The sequence below is a fragment of the Poecilia formosa genome, unplaced genomic scaffold (assembly GCF_000485575.1).
Source record: "Poecilia formosa unplaced genomic scaffold, Poecilia_formosa-5.1.2 Scaffold82, whole genome shotgun sequence".
NCBI lineage: Eukaryota > Metazoa > Chordata > Actinopteri > Cyprinodontiformes > Poeciliidae > Poecilia > Poecilia formosa.
Window position 1 is genome coordinate 1945213 of NW_006800021.1, and position 23251 is coordinate 1968463.

The 23251-nt window shown below is 41.0% G+C and overlaps 2 protein-coding genes and 1 long non-coding RNA gene across 4 annotated transcripts in view; 1 reads left to right on the forward strand and 2 right to left on the reverse strand.

Annotated features, from left to right (window-relative positions):
- The window catches only part of LOC103141404 (gamma-glutamyltransferase 5-like), a 13693-nt gene extending 12492 nt beyond the window's left edge, over positions 1-1201 (forward strand). For both annotated transcript variants that reach the window (XM_007557046.2, XM_016673790.1), the window contains exons 10-12: positions 155-261; positions 391-501; positions 585-1201. In XM_007557046.2, the coding sequence (XP_007557108.1) occupies positions 155-261; positions 391-501; positions 585-725 (359 nt within the window). In that variant the 3' untranslated portion in view covers positions 726-1201. The remainder of the gene's footprint in view (positions 1-154; positions 262-390; positions 502-584) is intronic.
- Positions 1-23251, reverse strand: part of LOC107836760 (uncharacterized) — a 573704-nt gene that overhangs the window by 338756 nt on the left and 211697 nt on the right. The gene's annotated exons all lie outside the window — the stretch shown is intronic.
- lrrc75ba (leucine rich repeat containing 75Ba) lies at positions 3666-21650 on the reverse strand. Its single transcript, XM_007557022.2, has 4 exons — positions 20782-21650; positions 15335-15463; positions 12810-12922; positions 3666-6733 (listed from the first exon to the last, which is right to left on the reverse strand). The coding sequence occupies exons 1-4, from the start codon at positions 21061-21063 to the stop codon at positions 6139-6141; spliced, it is 1119 nt and encodes a 372-aa protein (XP_007557084.1). The 5' UTR covers positions 21064-21650; the 3' UTR covers positions 3666-6138.

The following is a 23251-nucleotide window of genomic DNA, read 5'->3' on the forward strand; positions in this document are numbered from 1 at the left end:
GCCACACACAAAATTAAAGTGAAATGTTCCCTTTATTTTTTTGAGCAGTATATTTCCTGACTCTTGTTTTGCTTTATTTTCTTTTCTATTTCACATTGTCAGAAACTAGTGATTGTACTGCCCAATCCTCCCTCTGCTTTTGTTGTGTTTCCAGGGGAGCGGCCCCCGTCCTCCATGGCCCCCGTTGTGCTGCAGTCTAAATCGAAGACGCTGGCGATTGGAGCGAGTGGTGGGAGCATGATCACGACAGGGATAGCCTCTGTACGTGGCAATCACACTAAGAGCATTTAGCATTATCTGCTGCTCATTGATGCTCATAGCTAGCTCTGTCATCACGATTATCTGTACTATAATCTACATTCCCATCAGGATATTTTCTTTCTCTTCCAGGCTCTCATCAACCATCTTTGGTTTGGGAAGAGCCTCAAGGAGGCGATTGATGCTCGTGTTGTCTATGTTGACCCTAACAACAAAGCAAATTTAGAACCCAGCTTTGACAATGTAATGTATTTGTGGCTCTTTCAGGATCAGACAACAAACTGCATAGCTTTAACCTCATCCCATTTTTCCTTCTTTCTCCTCAGGCTTTAATTAAAGAACTTGAAGGACGTTTTCATGAACTAGGAAACAAATTCTACAATGTGGTTAACGCTGTGGAGAAAAAGGACGGCTGCATCAGTGCTGAGTCTGATGACAGGAAACTAGGAAAAGCAGCTGGTTACTGACAAAACCAGTCAGTAATGCTGGTTATGGAGGATGTTCTAAAATGTGTGAGATCTTCCTGCAGTCTGTTGTTCTTGAACATCACTAAACAACAAGCGGTGAAACAGGTTTAATTTGCTGAGTGTTTGCTGTAACATGGCTTCCTGTTACTGGAATGAGCTGACAGACTAACCCATGATATCAGGGGGAAAAAAATGTTTTTTATTTTTTTGTGTAGGAACAGGTCTTAAATATTTTTTGCTCTTTAATGTTTTTTTGAAGATGGTGAAGAGCATGTACTAATGATCCACAAAATCTCTGCAGCAACTTCATATCTCTTACCTGTAAAAAGGATTCATGAATACACAACAGGGAAATTTAGTGAAAATACTGTATTTTAAACATTAATTGTAATTCCTTCTTTTAGTTGTACTCCACAGTTCATTGAATTTCTTGTGTTTGTTGCAACATGAACATTATAGTAATTTTATTAGGAAATGTTTATTTCTCACAGGCTTCATGATTTTAAGTTCACTAAAAAAGGCACCAGGGCTGAAAACTATCTACAGAAATTAACTGAAATTTATGAAGTAGGCAAACAAATCCTGCAAAAGGCTTAAACCACATTTGAGATGCATGTCCTTCATCTGATCATCTGAAGGTTAGTTTGTCGCCTAATACCTGAACAGTTAATAGCAGTGAATAATAAGTAATAATTAATAGAAATAAGGAAGGAAAACAAAAAGTTAAAACTGAAGCAAGGAGTGGAACAAGGGGGAATAAAAAACCGTTTGGGCCCAGAAAAAAAAAAAAAATTTAAATTGGAACCGAAGGAATTAACCCCCCCCCAACAAGGGGTTTTTTGTGTACTTTATATATTCTAATTTCTTTGGTAAATGTATTTTGTGTTTGGGGGAAGTAACTTGATTTATTTACTTTATTTTAACCATCTTCTCATCTTTTTGAGGTCACCTGGTCATGCGCTGCCATGGAAGCGCGCCCATAAGCAGTGCTGACAAGGACCTGGTGTTTTCAATCAGCCTCATTGGGAAAATTCATTGTCTGAGAGGGAGGAGAGATGTATTTTTGATTTTGTTTGGATCCAGATTGTTTTTGTTTTTAGCTTTGTTTGAGTTAATTGTAACTGTGTAAACATATTTTTAAGAATATAGTTTAGTACAAATGTTTGTTCTTTCTTTCTGGAAATGTAAATGTCTCCACCCCTTTAATTAGTTCTGGTGAAAGCCAATCCCTTAAAAGCCAGGTGGTTCAGATAAGATAGAGACTCTCCCTCCTCTTGTTTGACTGCATGACATGCTGTAAAATGGATTGAAGTGTGTGAAGCTGGAGATAAAGAAAAAAATTGAGAGCTCTAAAACTGCTGGTTCCATTCTGGTCTTTGGTCTCAAACTAACAGTATCAAAACCTTAAAAATCTGAATGTATTTGTGTTTTTTCTTTCTTTTTTTAAGGAGCTAAAACACACAATCCTATATTGAGGACCGTGTATTGTCTTCTATTCATTTTAGTTCTGCATTTATGCCTAGCCACTTACTAGTCTATTCCTAACTCTAACCTTAACCCAAACCTAAGTCACACCTTACCTCTGAACCCAACTACTAGAATACAGCAAATATTGCTAAATATTGTGAAAGTGGTCCTTTGTGTGAAGTATGTACAAGTGCACCTGCATACACACACATATTGTGTCTTTCGAGTTTCACACAAACATTTCATTGACTTTCATTCATTTCTATAGCCTAACCTTGATGCTTACCCTAAACTGTCACCAGTAAATGCCTAACCCTAAATTCAATCCACACAGTTGTTCTAAACCTCTAATCTCTAACCTTACAACAGCATGTCTTTGTGTGAAACCTGAGTTTTGGACCCTATATGGAACAGTTGATCCTTACAATGTAATATCTATTGGGAAAATGGGCCTTACAAGATGAGAAATGCTGAAACACACCCACAGTTTGCCTGTTCTCCCTGTGCATGATGGGTCTCTCACTGGATATTCCAGTTCTCTCTCTGCACTGGCCACAGGTGTTAGTATGTGGTGCCTTTCTGTTAAAACTGCTTATCTCTGTGTTAGTGAAAGCAGGTATAGACAAACAATGGACGAATATTGGGGGAATTACTTATCGACTGGCGAGGATGTAGTTGTATGTGCTAAAGAGAATCAAGGAGAACATACACTACATCAACATATTCTCTCTTTAAAACAAGCTTTAGCAATAAACATCCAGAGAGTGATAAGCTTTCTCAAAAAAGAGAATCGTGTCGTAAAATGAGTTTTCCTCTACATATTGGAGGCTGTTTATACAAGCATGGGGTCTTAGACTTAATTCTGAATTTGTAATTCTGGACATCCAGCGGTGGAAAAGTTTCCTCAGTGAAGCTCCTTCAGCTTAAAGGTCTGCAGCTCTGCTTCAACAGTAGCACTGAGGAAATTGATATTTCACTGGTAACACAGAAATAAACCAATCCTGCAAAGGAAAGGTCAAATAACACAAACCTGGTGATTTCTTGGGGCGGGCTATGTTGCCTTGTCACACGATATTTGGACCTTGGGAGGGGTGTGTGACAGTCACACTGTGCCCTGACCTTATAGGAGCCACCTGTTGCAAATGCCACATTACCATGTCTGGCAGAATGAACAAAAGGTTGCCAGGAGAGGATCACGGTCTGGGCCTCACGCAGAGACCGCTGTGCCCTTCCCCGGCGAACGGCTGCAAGCTGAGGCGTTTCCTCGACAGCAGAAACATGTAGAACATCCCGGCTACCAGTCTGAAGCACAAACCTGGCTCCTTTAACAGGCTAATCTGGAAAAATCAATCAGCTGCTTGTTATGCTTTTGTCTGTGACCCGCTGCATGTTCTGACAGCGACCCAGCTGGTAAAAACAGATCAGTAAATCATTTTAACCTCACCAGAAAAAAAAAAAACAACAAGACGTCACTTCTGGGTTTGGACAGGTTCTTTTATTGGCAGTCATTGAATGGCATGAGACGTATATACACAGACCACAGCTAGGAAAAGGTTTGACACTTACTGACACATGAACATAAACTGCAGAGCGTTGCAAAATCATTCATAGACCTTGAACCTTTTCGCACAATGTACAACCACAAATTTTAATGCATCTTACAGGACCGTTAAGGTAATAAATGGAAGGAAAATTAGACACTTTTAATATAAAATGAAAATCTGACAAATGCAATGTGTGTTTGTATGTAGCTGCCAGTTCTCAATGAGTGATGAAGGGAATGTGGCAAACGTGTTGAGAAAGGACAAAAAAATGGATGCAGATGGTCCTGAACCCCTCCCTGTCACTGTGAAACATGGCAGTGGCAGTATCACGATGTGGGAATTGTTTTCTTCTGCAGGAAAAGTGGAAAGAAGGACTTGAAACTGGTGGCAGTGGCTCATCTCTCTGCAGCACCATGTAGGTAGACAGAGCTACAATCGAATGGTTCAGATCAGAGTATATTCATGTGAAGAAGCTCAGTGAAAGTCCAGATCTAAATCTAATCCAGAGTCAGTGGGAAAGGCTGAAAATTGATACTCATGGACACTCTTCTTCCAACTTAACTGAGCTTGAGCTATTTTGTAGAGAAAAACATCTAGATGATAAAAACTGGTGGAGACATGCACAAACTCTTCTTGCATGTCACATCTTGGTAAATTGTATTCTTGCCACGTTTCTGTTGTTCTGACTCACAAACTGAAACAAAATCTAATATAGCTTGTGGATTTAAAGTGACAATATGTGGAAAAAGGACAAGGAGTATCTACAGTTTTGCAAGGCGCTGCACGAACCAAGAGGAAACAAGAGTTTAGTCTGGGAGGATTTAATATCCCACATAAATATCCTTTGCTGGATAACATTTACCGAGCAACTCTCTGTTCTATTGCATTATCCCATAAAACATCATCCGTTCGGTCCAACAGCAGGACTTTTTTGGGCTAAATTTTATTGTTCCTTGCCATTACGTACAATTAAATACGACTGCTGAATCAGACGAGAGACAAAACAACAGCATTTAGACATTTAACGGACACAAAATACACAAATAACACGTATTGAACATTTATTATATATCTGGTGAGCTTGTTTTGATCCCGCTAACAATCATCAGCTGCGTAGCTCGTACTGTCTGAATGTGGGATACTTTCAGCTTCTGCCTTGTAAATACTCGGGTACGAACTATGTGCACAGAGTATGTACGCTATGGAGGAAGTGAAACGTCGAAACGACAGGGCCTTAAAGTGCGTCGCAGTGTTCTGGTCAGCCTAGGTGATCATATGCTACTGCAGAAAGACTGGAGCTGATAGATAACAGTCAAAGAAGTGCCTCACAACACAGGGCCACTGATATACGACGACGTTAAGTGGAAAGGACGACACCTGTGGAGATGGACGGCAGTAGAAGGAGCGGGTTGGCCCCCCTTGCTCTGACTCAGAAGCCGCTTTGGCTTCAGGAGCCATAAAAGTGTCGAAATACTGTGGCTATGACCCTAAAGAGCGCAGTGATGTCAGCTTTAATGCGAGTACAAAAACAACCGGAGACACCTCTCCATTGTCGAGTCCTACCCTGTTGTCTTCTGAGACCGCTTTGTCCGCTAAGGTGCACAAAGAAAAAAAAAAAAAAAATAACCCGTCGAAACACAACAGCTGTTTTGTTTCCTGTTCTCGTTTCCATCTGCACATGGGCATTCACGGGTGGACACTGGGAAACGACGGGGGGGGGGGAAAAAACGTAAAAAGTCGACCAAGCAGTTTTGCCAGCGCCACGTGACGGGTCGCTGGCTGTATAGTCTGTTGAACTTGTGTCATAGCTTTTGTTGAGAGATTAACAGAGAACACAGAATGTGGAGCTAGGCCCTGCCGGACAGAGAGAGTCTCAGTCCTGGTAGAGAACCCACGGTGGGCCGACAGTGTCCAAACCTCACTCCAGGTGACTCCCACTCTCTCCATCGGGATGCGGCCCCTTCGTCCGACCAACTGATTTAAGTCTCCTGGGGATTGGCTCTCGACAGAGACCGAGATGGAGCGATAGACGTGGATAAAACGACAGAAAGAGAGAGAGAGAGAGACAGAGAGAGAGAGAACTGGCACCTTGACTCCTCCAGCCACCCTCCAATGAAACCGCACCTTTTTCCCAAGAGCGCCATCCACCAACACAGTAAGTCTGCTGTCCAGGCCGTCAGTTTCTTCCTCGCCGTCTTACGTGGGTTAACTCAGAGATGGTAAAGATTAGCTTTAGTAGCTGTGTTGGGACAATTAGTTCGCAATGTGGGCACCGGGCTCCCTCATCGCCTGTAAAGGGTGACGTCTCGTGGTGTGAGGGCAAGAGGGTGAAAGAAGTAACGGAGTGCTGCGGGACGTCATTTCAACCGCAGCCGAAAGCTCTCCGGACGGGAAGCGGCCCATCACCTCTCACAGTAGTGAAGGGTAAAATGTTTAGAGAGCTGTTTCTCCCCCAAGCCCCACGACTCCAGTTCAAACCTATCCCCCATGTCTTCCTCGTCCTCTTCGACCTCCTCCTCCTCCTCGTAGTGGCTGGGCTCCTCGATGGAGGTCTCCAGGTGGTAGGAGTACGGCTGGCCCTCCGTGTACTCATAGATGGTGGGCAGGCTGCTCTTCAGGCTGCAGCGGCGGCGCAGCGCCACCAGCAGCGGCTGGGGCATGGTGAAAATGTCCACGTTGTTGCCCAGGTCGATCCAGGCCAGGCTGGAGAACATCTTGGGGTCCTTGAGCAGTTCGGTGAGGTCTTTGATGATGACCAGCGTGAGGCGGTTGCCGTTGAGAGCCAGGGTGCTGAGTTTGGGCAGCAGGGCGAGGAGAGGCAGCAGCAGCCTCAGGTTGTCGTCCGTGAGCTCGGTGAAGCTGATGTCCACGGCCACCACGCTGTCCCTGTTGCTCTGGAGGTAGAAAGCCACCTGTCGGACATCGCGGGTGGACAGGGGGATTCCAGACAGGTCCACGCTGTCGCTGGACAGCTTCTTCTGTAGAGTCGTCTTGAGACTGCAGAGAAGGAAACAAAAGACCCTTAAAGTTTTTGAACTTACAGAGCGAACACGCACCAATCAAAATAGGTTTGGAAATAGAAAGGAAAAGGATGTTTAGCTTGGATTGAAGAAGTTGTGATTTTATTGCATATTGTGTTTATTAGTAGTGGTATTTTAACTTTAGAGTAAAAAAAATAATTAAGAAAACCAAAGATGTGGTCATTTTAATGGATGAGCAGATCTGTGTGGGACTGTATGTATTAAAAGTATAGTTATAATTTTTAGTATGTTGGCTTAATGTGTCAGGAAATTTATAAAATCTGGAGGTTGCAAGGTTGTTTATGAACATGTACAGAGGAAAACATGTATGTTTATAGCATCTTCATTTATGAATTGTACATATTTTAATGTATAGGTTTTGAATTTGGAGGTTGCAAGGCTGTCTACATGAATATATAGGTGCACAAACGAGTGTATTCTTAATGTCTTCTGATTCATAAATTTTATGTATTTTAATACATAGAAATGCCAAACTACTGAAGTTGCAAATTACTTGTAGCTATATACTCACAGACTTGTTCTCTTCTATGTCTTGTCGAATAAGTGAAATAAAACGATAATGGAGGTTCTTAGTGAAATCTGGTAGAAGGTAAAGCAAAGTTACACTGACTTAAACGAGGGTTTGTTTAACAAAATAGTAATCATTTTTGCTGAAGTTTAGGGAGCATTATTGTAATTTGAAGGCAACTTCTGACAAATGACTGACTCACACTTCTAAGATCTTTTCCAAAACACTGCATTAGTGGATTAGGGTTGGTAGAGATGTATGGTAAAGCCTTGAAGAAATTTCTATAGAGCAAAGAGCTGAGTGGAAAGCCAGATTTACTGGCTGTTATATTCCAAGTGCCATGAACTCATGATTTGCATGCCTGTTATAAATCTGGCCTGGTGGATGGAGTCTTAATGCAGTAAAAGGTCACAGTGAGTGTTGGGAGCATCATAATGACCGATGGGAAATGTGGATTATCTAAACTGATATCAACATCGACACAATATTACCACAATCACATGACTTTCTAGACTTTGTGACCCTGATATGCCATTTTTTTAACCTAAAAAATGGAGAATATGGGTGTGGAGTAAAGATGCAATGATGGAATGATTTTTCAGTATTAATATCTGTATCGGTCCAGATATTGAATAAAATAGGGAATCAGTGGCTATGTGCCAGATCCATAAGGGCAGATCTATTCAGTCTAATTCTATGCTTTTTGCAGTCAGTTTCTTTACTATTCATTTTACATTGGCTGTCCAACTCATAATTGACCTGACTGAATAAATCAGAGCTGTGTTGTTTTTACAACATGTTTGACCAAGCTTGTGAAGCTATTGTTGTAGCTAAGTGTGCTGTACTGGTGCATAGCTATCAAATACATTTTTCATTCAGTGAAGTTAAGTCTGTGTTTTAAAGAAAGAAACATTTTAAGTCAGCACTGTTTCTCAGTATTGGATCGGTATCGACTCATACTAAATCTCATATATCGGTATCAGAAGTGAAAAAAAAAAATGGATCGTGGATTGATGAGGCAGCGATTGAATTAGGAAGCACAAATATTTCTCCACTCACTCACTTATTCAGGCCTGGAAAACACTCAAATACATTTCAGTCTGGACAGGAACCCTGGGTGAAGCTGTGTTTTACTTCTACCTTGGTGATTTTAAGAAAAACATCTTCATCTGTCACCTGAGAAGTATGCTGCGCTGCTGCTTCCTTCGCTGCAGGCTGAGGATTCCCAGCAGTGGTGTAACACAATAGTTATTGATTAACATTACAGATTAAATCATATCCATTATTCATAACTCCACCCGGCTGGGCCCGTTGTTCTCCGTCGATTTCATTTTGCCAGAGCCCGTCTCGGCCCGCAGAGGACGTTGCGGCGTGTCGAACGCCAGCTCTTCCTGAAGTGGGCTGTGATTCTGGTGCGGTGTCAGAGTGAATTAGAGCATCCTCCGCTGCCTGGCGACTTACAGTTTCATCCTCAGCGGTACCTGTCACTTCTGATGCTTTGAAGTGGGTTTTTTTTCCCGTCATACTGAAAATAGTCACGCCCTCAGCAGCTCTTGCTGTGCGGCATAAGGAGCAGGTATGGGTTTACAAAGATGGAGGAAAACCTGGATGTAGAGCCAAGGTGAGAGGGATCCTAACAGCTGTCCATGGTGACATATTAGTCAGGCTGGCCGTATCTTTTATCAGAGTCTTGATTCGGCCCTTGTTACCTTTTATGTGACAGAGACGTAAAACCCTAATAGCCGTGGAGACGGGTTTCTCCTCAGGTGTTAATAGCTTGGATCACACAGCTCTCAGATTGATTCCTCTTTCTGCACCCAGGAAGCAAAGAAATGGTTTTCTGAGGCGATCTGTCCAGAAACTTTAATCACCTGCTTTCATAGATTCATTTGACACCAGAGAACCAGGGTGACACTACCGCTGGTTACCAGGATCTGTCATGTGTTGCATACTTTTCAGCTTTATTTTGGTTTGATTTTGGCATTTTTACTAAAGATGATCACACCATAAATCGGGCAAATCCTAGCTAACCCTAATACCAGACAGGATGTTTGTTTTTAAGTTATCTATAAACCCTGGTGAACTTTGAGGGCAAGTTTAGAGAGATCCAGAGCAAAGTCCACAAACAAAACAACTACCACTAAACCTACAAGGTATCAGCACTGAGATAACATTCATAAATAAAATCCAACACTATGGTCTAGTAACAGATGTCTGATAAAACGATTAAAATAAATTTACATTTTAAAAGGTTTTTCTTTGCGAACAGACTGCGAGCCTCCGGTGGGTCATCAGTCTCCATAAGTTTGAATTCTCTATGAAATCGCTGCAATGAATTATTAAAATATTAATTTTCAAATTGTTTCTGGAAGCAAAGTCAGTATAACTTTATGTGAAAAAGAATTTCAATAAGATCCAATTTCCCAAGAGTTTATTTTCTTTCCATTCGGCTCAACTCTGAATGAATATTGCATTATTGGCATCATTTTGTCATTGCTCCTTTGCTGACGTCTTTATGCAGTCGTCATTTTTTTTTTACATTTTCCATGTCAAATAGTCCTAAGCAGTAGTTTATTAGGCTTCCTGAGGTTTTTATTTTTATTTTTAGATGTTTTACTTTTTTACTTTCAAAAGACTAAAGAAAAAGCTTATTAGGATTCCAAATAACAGAAATGTGAGAGTGAATGTACCCTAATGCTATGTTACAAATGATTAATAACTCACAAAGTCTTTCATATTTTGTCACATTACAAAGACACCTCAGACACTAACCTAAATTTACAGGCCAGGCTAAGAGATTATTACTGATAAGTGATTAAGAGGCTCTGGAGGAGCTGCAGAGATCCACAGCTCAGAATCTGTCAACAGGAAAACTGTTCACACAACAAATCTATCCTTCAAGGAAGAATGGCAAGAAGAAAACAAAAAATCTGAATTGCCTGCATGAAAACTGCAATGTGTGGTGAAAAACCAACACTTTTTACTACAACATCTGCACTGACGCGGAAACAGACAACCGGAAGACTGCGAAGTGGAAAAATGTGAGGAAACCATCTTGTTATGCTCTCATTTTAATTTCACAGTAAACACAAACACTCAATGACGTCTTCAACATATGACCTGGGGAAACTCATTAATTAAGCTCAGCTGAATACAGCAAGCGCTTTGGAAGAAAAAATGCTTCATAACATATTTGTTATTGTTGCAAAGAATATACAAGAATAATTCTAGATAGACAGACAGATAGTCTTATATAAACCGAATAATAAATATTTATCAATGTACCAATAAAAGCATGCCACATCTTTTATTTTTGTTGGAGAAACTCTAAACTGCTTTAGCATCCTGCTGTCACCATCAGCTGTGCCAGCCCGGTGACGTTCCTCTCTGTACGCAGAGGACAGGCAAACGGCTCGGCTCTTTGTGGCGTCGCTGGACGGCTTATCATCCCGCTATCGTGCAGCAGTAGATCTGAACATAGTCGCTCCAAATGCTCAGAATTAACAGAATCCTGTTAATCTATCTAATTAGTTTGTTTGAGTTTGGATTTCCTGTTTTTCCTTTTCTCGATTAGTCAAATAGCTTGATGAGAGCAAAGACCCAGAGCTGAAGCCAAGTCGCTCTGATTCATTTATTGAAGATGGCAGCTCTAATATTAACAGGGCTTCCAGTGAGACACCAACACAGAATAGAGGATGTTGTGTTTTAACAAATCATAGTTATGAAATTATGGCAGCCATTCTGTACAAAACAGCCCAGGTTTGTCTGAGTCATCCTCACACATGGATTTGATCTGAACCATTGTTGTTTCATCTGGATGTTTCGGATCGTTTTCCCCTCTGAAAGGTCAAACTCCAGATCAGACTCAACCCTTTTAGGCTAAGAGTTTTTTTTCTCTCTCAGCATTTAATTAGCTCCATCCATCTTCTGATAAACTCTCTGATTTTTTAGTCCCTGCTAAAGAAAAGCATCCCCACAGCATGATGCTGCCATCACCGTGCTTCACAGTGGTGATGATGTGTTCAGAGTAATGCAAGGCTGAAACGATTAATCATGTTTTTATTCGTGATGAATCTGATTTAATAATCAATTAATTGTTAACTGGAGTACACAGATAAAGAAAGGTCATTTGCTAAAAGAACAACCCAATCAGAGCAGAAATTAAACCAAAGGTGTACAAGTATATATGGAGAGAGAGAGAGAGAGAGAGAGAGAGAGTGAGAGAGAGAGAACATACACTAGAAAATGTTATGTTGTTGTATTTTAAGCAATAACATGTTCATTTTCTTATTCAAAAAGAAATTAAAATAATCAAACAGAAGAATCGATCACTTAGAAAAGTGTAACAGTGAGATGCAGTGTTAGTTTTACACCACATGATGTTTTCCATGGACACCAATGAGTTTAATTTTGCCAAAATCTGACCAGAAAGCAGCTGGAGACACATTTGTTCAGATTGGCTTTTAATCAGTTTTATTTAGTTTCATGTCACATGTATGTTGTTTTATCTCTCCTTCAGTTTTACCTTCTCTGATTTTATATTTCGTACAGAAATTTGTGGTTTCTGACTTGTAAAAAGTGCTACATAAATAAAGTTTACTTACTACTTTTGAACTGGTGAACTACATGACTTTTGTCAACTTCACATTTTATCACAGAGCATACAGTCATGAACTGTGACAGACCGAATATGTGTTTCCTCTCAGTAATAACGAACACGGATGCGCAGCCCTCACTCAGGCGGGAGTTGGGGACAAAGCGAACAGCAGGCTGGCCTTGTCTTGTCTCTTCAGCTCTGACAGATTTTTGTTCTCGAATGCAGCAGCAGGTGAAGCTGTCAGACCTCCACCCCAGCATCCTCCCTATTAGTATTCTGTTTTAGGGCGGATTTCAGTGTTAATGATTCATGTTGCTGCTGCTGGTGCTGCTGTCTCCGCCAGCATCAGCCCATCCCTCTGCAGATTTATGAAGCTCACAACATGACTAAGTGGGAAAAAAAAGCTGTCAGCTGAAGAATAGTTGCCATCTAATGTATTTACAGTCTCAAAGACGCTGCGGGTGTCAGATTAATCTTTGATCCTTTTCATTTTTTCGGGATGAATTAAAACTTCAGCGAGCACAACAAAGCACGGCTCACGCAGATCGACAGCTAGCTCTATGATCCTGTTGATGCTCAACTGACTCATAATGAACCTGTCGGATATCACAAAGCTCACATTGTCTTCGTTTTCTTTCTTATGATATGAACGCCTACTTTTAGTGTCTGCAAAAGCATCTACAAAAGAATTGCAAAGGCTTTTGTTCCAAATGGGATTGGGAATCTTATTTTCGGAAAGCTAATTCCGCATTAAGCAGTTCGCTCTGTGACGAAAATCTACATTTTGTGGGATAACTTAGGTCTGCGTGAGCAGAAGGGGACAGATTCGAAGAGATATCAGCGCCGGCTGAGGGCACCGAGCGCCGCTCTCTGTTGTGCAGATCTGCAGATTAGTTACAGACTGGATGTCTGGACATGAGGGCTTACCAGGCCTGGGATTTCCGCCTGGACATGCTCTGCCTCAGCCACTTTGAGTGTGGGGTCAGGTGGTAGATCAGCTGCCTGCAAATCTTATCAGAAGACTTTATGGTGTCCGCATCCTGCGAAAAGGAGAGCGAGGAATTAAAAAAATGAAACAAAACAAAAAAAAAAGGGAGAAGGTTGAAGCAGTGAGAGGAGAAACAATCGTTGGAGCTATCGATGCAAAACTTCAATTCATTTCCACGCACGTTATCTTTCACATGAAAAAGAAGGGGGACAAAATAAGGTCCGGCGTTATCCTCGACGCCTTGAGTGAGTGCACAACAAAACCCAATTTAGCCGCCTCGTTGGAGCAGGAAAATCTAATCACATGCAGGGGAGAGAAACACAGGAAGTGCGGCGAGGAGGAGAAATTAAACACAGCTGTGGGTGAAAGCTGCAGAATTTAGGTTAATATCAGTGCAGGAGACACTGGAGGCCATCTATAGGCACACCTGGGGAGGAAGATGAGAATCAAACTGTGAAATAGATTCATCTTTTATTGCAGAAGCATAATCTCATGCTGCAAAACTTACAATACAACCTTTAATTTCAGTGCAATTATCGAGTCAGGAAAAAAAAACACATCCCTCGTCGAGGAACCAATTTTAAAATGCCTGGCCCAATAATTGGTAGCTTTAAAATAAATTCAACAGAAACATCTTTTATTTATGTCTTACGCTTTGATGTTGATAATTTTTTTAGGAATTGTGAATAAAAAACACTCGACTTTTTGTTTCTGTTGGATTAACTGCCTGACATATTGGGGTCACCGTGTCTCCATGACAACCGTTAGACTCTATTTACAAGGCAACTGGTTGTTTTGGAGTGATGTCAGAAACGAGCCTTTCCTGTCCAACCATCAGAAAGGAAAACATGGGGTCATCTGCTTGAGACTTAATCAGCTCAGATGAGAGAAAGACTCAGATGGGAGCACACACTCCAGGTGGTTTAGTGTGAGACGAGTGGAAACTGTTAGGTATGGCAGAGGATCTGTGGTGCTGAGGGCCTGTTTGTTAGAGTGCATTACTATTACACAAGTACATCTGATTTTAATCCATTGAAGAGCTCTTATTTTAAAACATAACCTCTTTAACCTCATTCAATAGAGATGGTCTATTTATCTACGTCCATGCAGAGAACAATAAATACAGAAACGGTTCTTCAGACATAAAATGCGCCACTAGTTTTGTTTAAAACTCTAACTCCTTGTCAGGATGGGTTTTTTTTTATTTTAAATAAGAGCAGATGTGAGGGAGTGGCATCTACTGTGGACTCACTGGAGTTTGGATGTTATGAATAATAAAATCCAGGTTATGAATAATGACGTAGGATTGTGTTTTAAAGCTGCAGTATGAAACTTTTATACAAAATACGTTATAAAACATTTTTTTTTTAGGATTGACTATGTTGTGACAGCATAATATGAATCGGCCAATCTATGAAAAGATTAGCCGGTTCTCCCTGTGCTACTATTGCCGTCTGAAGAAATGCACTGCTGCCTAAAACAAACATCCAATCAGAGCCAGGAGGCGGGTCTTAGTGCTGTCAATCAACCTTGTGAATATGCCGCTAAGTATATTTAGGGGCATATTGAGAAACGAATAACTGTTAAAGAAAACCATGTGGATGCTAACTAGCCTTAGCACCCATGACATGGCTTTGCTGACGGGGAGAAGCTGTGTCGGGCTGATTGACAGCGCTAAGACCCGCCTTTGGACTCTGATTGGTTGTTTCTAGTCTGCACTGGGAGCACTGGCGGAAGGTCGAGGAGCTCGATTTTTTCCCCACAGATTATATGTCTCATACTATACTGTCACAACACAATAGCATTTCCAACAAATATGTAGAATTTTTTTTACATACACTGAATCAGTGGAAATTAGCACCAGACCTACAGCCTGGTACAGTGCATCTTTCCTTTTAATGTATGTTACTCATTATCCCTGTTTTAAATAAATTAAATCTTAAATCGTGAGCAACCTTTGTCCATGGCTGCCCCAGACATCAGACCAAATATGGACCAATTATTGCTCTCCAGACTAGCTTGATCTAGAGAGACTGTTCAAAGTTCCTCCTCTGTCTCTAATCCAACCCTGTAAAATATTAAAGCAGATGACTAAGCGCTGTCCTACTGTTAAAATAAGTTTGTACAAACACAGCCAGCAGGGATATTTTTCATCACTGAGTAAATGCACTCAAATTAAAATGCTGCATTTTTCAAATTGATTAACTGTGAGTTTCATTTTCTTTCCTTGCGGCTTGATGCTTTCAACTTTTCCTGTGTTCATGGATTGCTCTATTTTTGGGTTTGAAAAAAAAAAAACACACACATCAAAGAGAGTAACCCGTGGTGCACAGCGAGGAGAAATGCAACATCCGTCTGCAGGAAAGAAAAAACCAGCCTCAGATTGGATTGTTTCTCCAGCCGAAGAACCGATCATTAATAAAAGTAAATGTCTCATGTCGCGGCGCACACGGGGCATACTGACCTTCTTGGGACACTGCATCTCTCGAGCCAAGCTGAGCAGCAGTTCGTGTGAGATGGGATCCACCAGATTGAGGAAGGCGGCGTTTTTGTACAAGATGTCGTTGAGCGAGGTGCCCTCCAAACCCAGGTCCTAGGGAAGCAGGCGAGACAAGAGAAATGAGGAACAACACAGCCACAGTGAAAACGTGACCGGACCAAAGCAGGTCATGACTAACACTCTCAACGCTTGGCCTGGGTACGGGGTGAAAGGAGCGGGACTGAAATAGGTGCCTTCAGGGTCGGGGAGGGGAGAGGAGAAAAGGAGTGCTTTCCTTTAAATATTCATTAAAAGAGACAAAGAGTTTTTCATCTACAGTGGACAGTGAGATCTGGGGCGGCATGTCAGCGGGAATGTTACCCGAATACAGCGCTAAAAATACCATTAGACAGAAGTAGGGTTGGGCGCTTATCGTATCGTTTATCGTATCATTTATCATTTATGATAAGTTTCTTATCGGGATAAGATTTTGATTTATCGTTGTCACAATAAAATCACAATAATGATGTTTTAAACCCCCTAAAACTGTCTGTATTGTCAGGATTTTTACAGTTTTTCTCCACTGTTTTCTTAATAAAAGTGTATTAATAAATATCAATGAAATCACACTTCTTTATGTGAGTGCTGGCTAAGGCTGGACAATAAATCAACAACAATATATATTGAGACAGACACATGATCAATATCAATAGATAATACATCTGATAGAATTTTCAGTAAGTTTACTGAATATCTAGAAGTGCTCTGCATTCTGGGAGATGTAGGCAGAGGAAAGGATTTAGCTGCTCATGCTCTCATAGCGAGCTAAACAACGCAAAAGCCATCAACTCACTGCTCTTTGATTACCTAGCAACAATCTGTTGCTAACGTGAGCAGCAGCAGTTCCAGGTTTCACCACCATGCCTCATAACTTCTTAAAAACACAAAATGGTGTGGAGTGAAAAGTTTGGCATTATCTCAGTTATTTAAAACAAAAAAATGGATCAATAATTGTTGATATCGACCAATATGAAACGCTGACATGGCAATATGTTTTTCAGCCAGTGTGGTCCAGCAGTGCTGGTGTTCTAAAGAACCGTAATGTTTTTCAAGAGTAATATTTGTCTTGTGGGACTATAAGTGAGTCATAGACTTACAGTTACCTAATAAAGAAGTAATAAACAGTTCTTATTGCCACTTTTATAGTACCACAAAATGCTGTGATAAAACTTAAGTCCATGTCGCCCACCCCTAATCAGAATGCTACCCTCACTCATAACTCGCACTAACTCGTAATAATTTGAGTCTTTCAATGATGAATTTGAACAATTCTTTTTCCAGGTTGGATTTTTTTAAAAACCAATAATGCAACCACCATAAATCTGACTTTATATCCGACCAAATCCTCCTCTTTCACGGTTTTATCAACATGTCCACGTCGTTGTGCTGCTTTAATGAGAGAATAAAGCCTTTGAGATCATCCATGCAGCACGCACATACGTGCACAAAAGCATCTGCATAGATTTTCTGCCCAGCGCATTTGGCGTAGATTATAACAGACAGTCTGAGTGGGCGGCTGGCAAGCTCCCCTTTTTTAACAAGGGCAACAGTAAACACAGACTGAATCCAAAGCGGAGGAGAAGAAGAAGCTGTTGCCCGTCTGAGAAGAAAGGAATAAAAATATAACCCCCCCTCCTCCATCTGTCCGTGTTTAGACACGATCAATTGTCATCTGCAAAGCGTGACATGACGGAACAAATCCTTTTCGCATCTGCAGGCAACACTCAGATCTCTGTTTCCTTCCTGGAGCAGAGTGAACACTTCTGAGAGCAAAGTCTGTCATAAATCCACTGACAAACATCATAATGTAGAGATAAATAATACAAAAAGGAACAGATTATGAAAAGAGAACGAGGCTGCATGTGTGTCCCATATGTCGCATGGAGCCCAGCCAGTTTCTTTTCTTCTTGTCTTAATTAAGGAAGTGCCATTTTTTCCCCTCCCCGGTATGGAGATTTCAGAGTAATTAATACAGCATTGAGTGGCTAAAACGCAGACCCAAACAAATGAGATCCCCACGGAGATGCTGCTAGGTCTGGATGCACCTACTTATATTTTAATGCAACATGTCAGAGCAGGTGAGAAAAGCCTTTAAAAACAAACGTCTAATTAAGATCTACTCTGTCACTGGATGCTGCCTATTCCATGTCACAAGTGGAATGGCTGGAATATGCAGCAGCAACTAACATCAAATGTAAACAGAAAAACTAATAAAAAGAGCGGGGTTGTTTTTAAATTACGTGTATTTTACAGGTTTGTATAAAGCGTATGGTTATTAAGTGAAAAGGCTGCTTGTCTTCTTTCAAAATAAAAGAATGTGTTGTGGATTTGACGCCTGAAAAGTCAGAAAATCAAATGCCAAGAAGATCTCTGAGAATATTAGTGAACAAAAAGAATCACAAAGACCAAGAAACACAGCAGACAGTGCATGGGGGAAGCTGTGGAGATGTTTAGGGGCAGCATTAGTTCACAGAACAACATCCTCAACTTCGGAGATTTCACAGGAAGTGGAAATCCATCGTCAGAAAGTAGAGAGAGAACAGCACAACGGGAAACTAAAAAACAAGTAATATAGACGTAAAATTGTGTTATGAAGACTTTCTGGCATATATTATGATAAATGTAATGATACATCATCTCTAGAGCAACAACATATGCTGCTCTAAAAATGACCCTATCGTCAAATAGACTACTTCAGTACACCAGTTACACGAAGTAGCGCACTTGCATCTTTAAGTAATAAATAACTGAATTCAATCATGTGTTTCAAATATATTGACAATTAAAGATGATGGTAAAAAAGACAAAGTTAAAACAGCAAAAGTACCAAAAAGTAGTGTCAGATTTTGGGGGTTGCAAACACCATTAGCTCAGTGTTATCACTCTTACGGTTTATATTTTTATAATTTTCTGCCAATGACAGTAAACGATAACATAAATGCCCATTTATACTTCAAAACCTGCCACCTGAGCTGACAGGCTGGGGTAGGAGAGCATTAATCAGAGATGCAAAGGCCCGTGGTCCCTTTGGAGGACCTGCAGTGACCCACATGGTGGTGGCTGCATCATGCTGTGGGGATGCTTTTTGCAACAATTTGGGGGGGGAAAAAATGTTTCTAAATGCGCAAAGCAGGGAGAGCCATGCAACACAAGACCTACAGCTTACACAAATCCACACCACACTTTTCAGACTTGTATTTGCAAAAACCTCTTTCCACTCACCGATTAAGTGCTAATCTCTCAAACAAAATACACTTATGTTTGTATTTGAAATGTTACAAAATGTGGAAAAAGTCCAAGAGGCATTACAGGCGAAATTACTTTGTAAAAAAAAAAAGACTCGCATACAGAACAAAGAAAGTCTATGTTGCAGAGGCAAGGACAGCACTTAATGTTTTGTTTTTGTAATATTACTTCTGTGACCTTATTCCTGGTAGTAAAGAGTAAATATAACCTTTAAAGAAGCATTTGTTTTTCTGTTGAGGTAAACAAAGCCGCAGGCAGGGCTTAAATTGTCGCAGCGGAGGGAGATAGCCATTAAATGTGGGGAAGCGATAAAGAGGGCATGTAGCTGTAATGGCAGCATTAGAACAGCCTGAGGAGAGACACGAGTCTGTCTATAGAGGAGGAAACAAAGGCGCGGACGCACGGGGGTCGGCGTGCGCGTGGAAATATCCAGAGCCCATCAGCCAGGGAGAGAAAATGAAATTAGAGGAAACGCAACGACACACACACGCACACACACACACACACACACACACACACACACGCACACACACACACACGCACACACACACAAACACACACACAAACACGGCGTGCAGCTTGACCGACTATCCTTTCGAATCTCGTGTCAACGCGCTGCACATCTTACCGCGCTGAGTCACGAGAAACGGCATGTCACAGGTACGCTGCTGGGAGAGCGGCCTACTTTATAGGCAAACTAAACAGAGAGGGGTGTGGGGGGAGCAGAGTGACGGTCAATGCCACACAAAGAAAGAGGCCAGAGTGGAGGTGAGTTAGGGTCAAAGGTCAAAGGGATCAGGAATTGAAGCCCACCCCGAATGACAGCCTCATATGTAGTTCAAACAAAATATAAAACATGGTCTAATAGCTTTTACAACAGAAAAAAAGATGAAATATTCCCACTGCATATTAATCGTGATATTTTTAATACTTTTAGTTCTCATATTTTTTTACGCAACAGAGACGTGTGGCAAAATATCGACTAAACACCAGTTAAATTTAGTCTTGGATGCACAGAAGGTCTTAGTTTTTTGCCATTCTGCTGTTTATGGTGTAACACTAGGAGTAAATGAAGCTGGCTAATTGGTTGGCTGTTTCCTCTGGTAACTAGCCTGCAGCCTGCTGCTTTACCAACATGTAGTTTGAGAACATTTGTTTTAAAACAGCATTATCACAACTACATGCGTGAATGGCTTTCATATGATGACTGTCAATGTTTTTCCTCATTGGGAACGTTTCCAAACAGCCAAATACATGTTTCATCCAGCTGACCAGCAGCAAGGAAAATACAGGAAATGACGAAAAAAATCTAAAGCAAGACAAGGAAAAAGAAAACAACAAATGATCAAAACTACAAATCCAGGAAAAACCAAAACCACCCAAGACCCTGGCACATTACTAATGCAACCAAATCTGGCACCACATTTTCATTGGATTGTTATCTGATTTATTGACACAGATTTCCTGATCTTATCCATGGATCTTATCTGCCTCCACACAGCTCTGAACATCAGCCCCTGTCCTCCTTTGCTCTAAAGAGCGCTGACTGACAGACCCACCCACCAGGTCCCCTGGTTGACAATAGTCGCCCCACTGTTACCAACTTACCAACTCTGTCACTTTATTTACCAGCTTAACAAACCAAAGGTTAGCACTGGTCAAAACTGTACCGCAATAGGCATGTCATGCTTTTTAAAAATGAGTGATGGGACAGAAAACTGCCATCGGTGCGCTCCTTGATCAGACTCTTTAAGAGTAGTGGAAACTTTTAAAGATACTGGTAGACTTTGATTCCAGTAACTGGCACATGCTTAATATATACTTATATTTTAAATTAGGACATTAATTACTTAATTAATGCATCTGTAATTTTGTTGTTGTTGTTGTCTTCCATAGTTAAATGTCCTTCATCTACTCCCACATGAGTGCAGCATAATAATAATCAATCTAACCAAATCCGTGCCCCCCAACTGCCCACCCCTTTAAAAAGTTTCTGGAAGCGGCCCTGGCATGTACGAGACTAAAAGTGTTTAAACATGCCAACATCAGCCCCTCATCTGTTGCTACTTAACGAGAAAAGGACGCGTGGTGGTGAGGGCACCTGACCTCTCCGTCCCCTCCTTTACCTTCCTCAGCAGCTTCAGCACGTCGGTCGCCTGCTCGATCCTGCGCTCGCGCAGCAGCTTCTGGATCTCCTTGATCCACGCCACCCTCCTCATGTAGGGGCTGTGGTTGGCCCTGCGCAGCATCCCGGGCAGCTTGTCCGACTTCAGCATCAGAGCAAACAGAAAGTCCCCGCCGCCGCGGCCGCCCCTGTCGCCCTCCCCGGCGCCTTCCTGCAGCCTGCGCCGCTTTTTGGAGAAATTCTCGTTGTCCAGGCTGCTTTGTCTGCTCAGTCTGGAACCCATGGCGAGCCGCGCGAGATCGTTGGGCGCGCGCAGACGGCGTCTTTCTTTTTTCGAGGAAGGGATGCAGCTGCGACAGTGTTACCAGAAGGACAAACACATGACACAGCCCCGGTTCCGACGCTCCTCGTTGTGTTCCGGGTAAACAGCGCCGAGCCGTCTGGAGCTGCTGCTTGTCCGGGGGCAGAGTTTCGACAAACAAAATAAATACAGAGCGGCGTTTTACGCATCCGGCGCAGAGATGCTCGCTGGGCTACGTGCGGTACGTGTGATGCCTGGGATGATGAGGAGCTCCGACTGCTTCATCGTCCGCTGCTGTTTAGGTTTGTGTAATGTGGGGCGTCTGACCAATCACAGCGTCTGCAGCCCGCTGAGCATCTCTTTAAAACCCCTCGGTTCTTCACGGCAGAATACGATTGTTGAACTTGTCAACATTCAGTTTGTTAACGCGAGACACACAACAGCCAACAACGAGCAAAAGTTGTACTTGTTTTTAAGATTTAAAATGGTTTTCTTAAATGTTGGAAGCAGAATCTGGGGGAAAAAGGTTTTAAAAACTTAACGAAGGATACAAAAAAAAATGACATTCAATAAATAAAAAACATTTTTGAAGAAATTTTGATGGTTCCTTTCATTTGGTGCGGACAGTCCAAAATGTATGGAACTAAATTGGGAATATAGTTTGTTCAAAAATGCAATTTTAAACATTTTGTTTCAAATCTTCATTTTCAGTTTCAAAATAATTTTTCTGTTTAAATTTTTTTCTTCTTTTGAACAAACTTCATGGCCCCAATTTATCTTCTTATGAATGCTGTTATTGCTGCGGGTGCATTCATCACTGATGAAACTGATCACATGACCTGCCTTTGCTTTAGCTGGTGTATTAAAACAATTTTATTTTGGAAAATATCTAAGCTTTATTTAAAAAAAATTAACAATCCTTTTTATGCTAATTTAGTTGTATTAGAACTGTATTCTTCTTTTGCATTTATTCAACCTGTGAACTATGTTTGCTTTTATTTTGAAAAGTATTTGTAAACTTTATTTTGAAATACTTTTTTGTTGATGCTAATTGAGCTCTATTAAACTGACACTTGTAACAGTATAATTCCTATATTCATGTCCTTTTTATACAACAGCAGCTTTTGTTTAAGATCTTTGGGATTTTTGATTGTTTTTTTTTTTTTGCTGCAATATCTTTAAAACAGGAGGACTCTTATTTTGAAGAACATCTGTGAGCTTTGAAAGCTTTAAGTTTTAACTTCTCCTGTCAGGGACATAACTGGCACATTTTTTTTCTGGCAGCAGGTTAAAGAGGGATAACACATCAGCTCACTTTCTGTCAAAGTAAACTTATAAAAATACTGGGGCTTTTATTTTGAAGAATTTCTGAGCGCCTTATTCCTGGGTTAGTTCGCTTAGAACTGTTAAGGTTACATTTCCAACAATTCAGCCCATAAAGGTTTTATTTTGAAGAGTTCCTGTGAATCTTATTTGGTAATGATTTATCTCCGTCAGGCAATAAAAACCTGCTGTTTTCTTTTCTGTATTTAACCTTTATTTCACCAGAAAAATCTAACTGAGGTTAAAAATCTCTTTTTGTGAAAGAATCCTGCCCAAGACTGGCAGCGAAACATGGAGGTTACAGAACATTCACAGCAAAAAAACAGGAGAAGTTACCGTCATAAATAAATCCATTTAAGATTCCTCAGATGACTCCTTCTCAAAATTAGTAAGAACAGCTTTAAAAACATTCAGTGACAACAGCATCTTTAAGTTCACGTCTTTCTGCATCTGGTTCCAAGAAGATGGAGGAGAGAAAAGATTTATTTCTACGTTCAGTTCGGACGTTACAGCCAAAAGTGAAAATATCCTCTGGTGGACTTACTACAAACATCTTGTCTTTGTTTTTGTTTTTTGTTTTTGTTTTTTGAGGTGTGGTTGCTATGGTGATTCCAGTTTTTTTCTCAGATGCAGGTTTAAAATCACACAAAATACAAAGATTTGCACCAAGAGCTATTGCTAACCGTAGATGGTTTCGAGAAAAGTTTGAAACCATTGAATGGCAGAAAAATCTGGTGCTTACCTATTGAGTGTGTGTTTTTTTTATAGTACTAATGCTTTTTATGAAAATACGATACATTTCCAATTCCAGGTCAAATAACACTACAGTCTATGGGTGGAGTTCTCT

Coding starts and splice junctions, on each gene's coding strand:
- lrrc75ba (XM_007557022.2), bottom strand. CDS start 21,063: ATGGGTTCCAGACTGAGCAGACAAAGCAGCCTGGACAACGAGAATTTC. Junction 15,464..20,781: donor TGCTGAAGCTGCTGAGGAAG/GTAAAGGAGGGG, acceptor CTGCTTCCCTAG/GACCTGGGTTTGGAGGGCAC. Junction 12,923..15,334: donor AGATGCAGTGTCCCAAGAAG/GTCAGTATGCCC, acceptor TCCTTTTCGCAG/GATGCGGACACCATAAAGTC.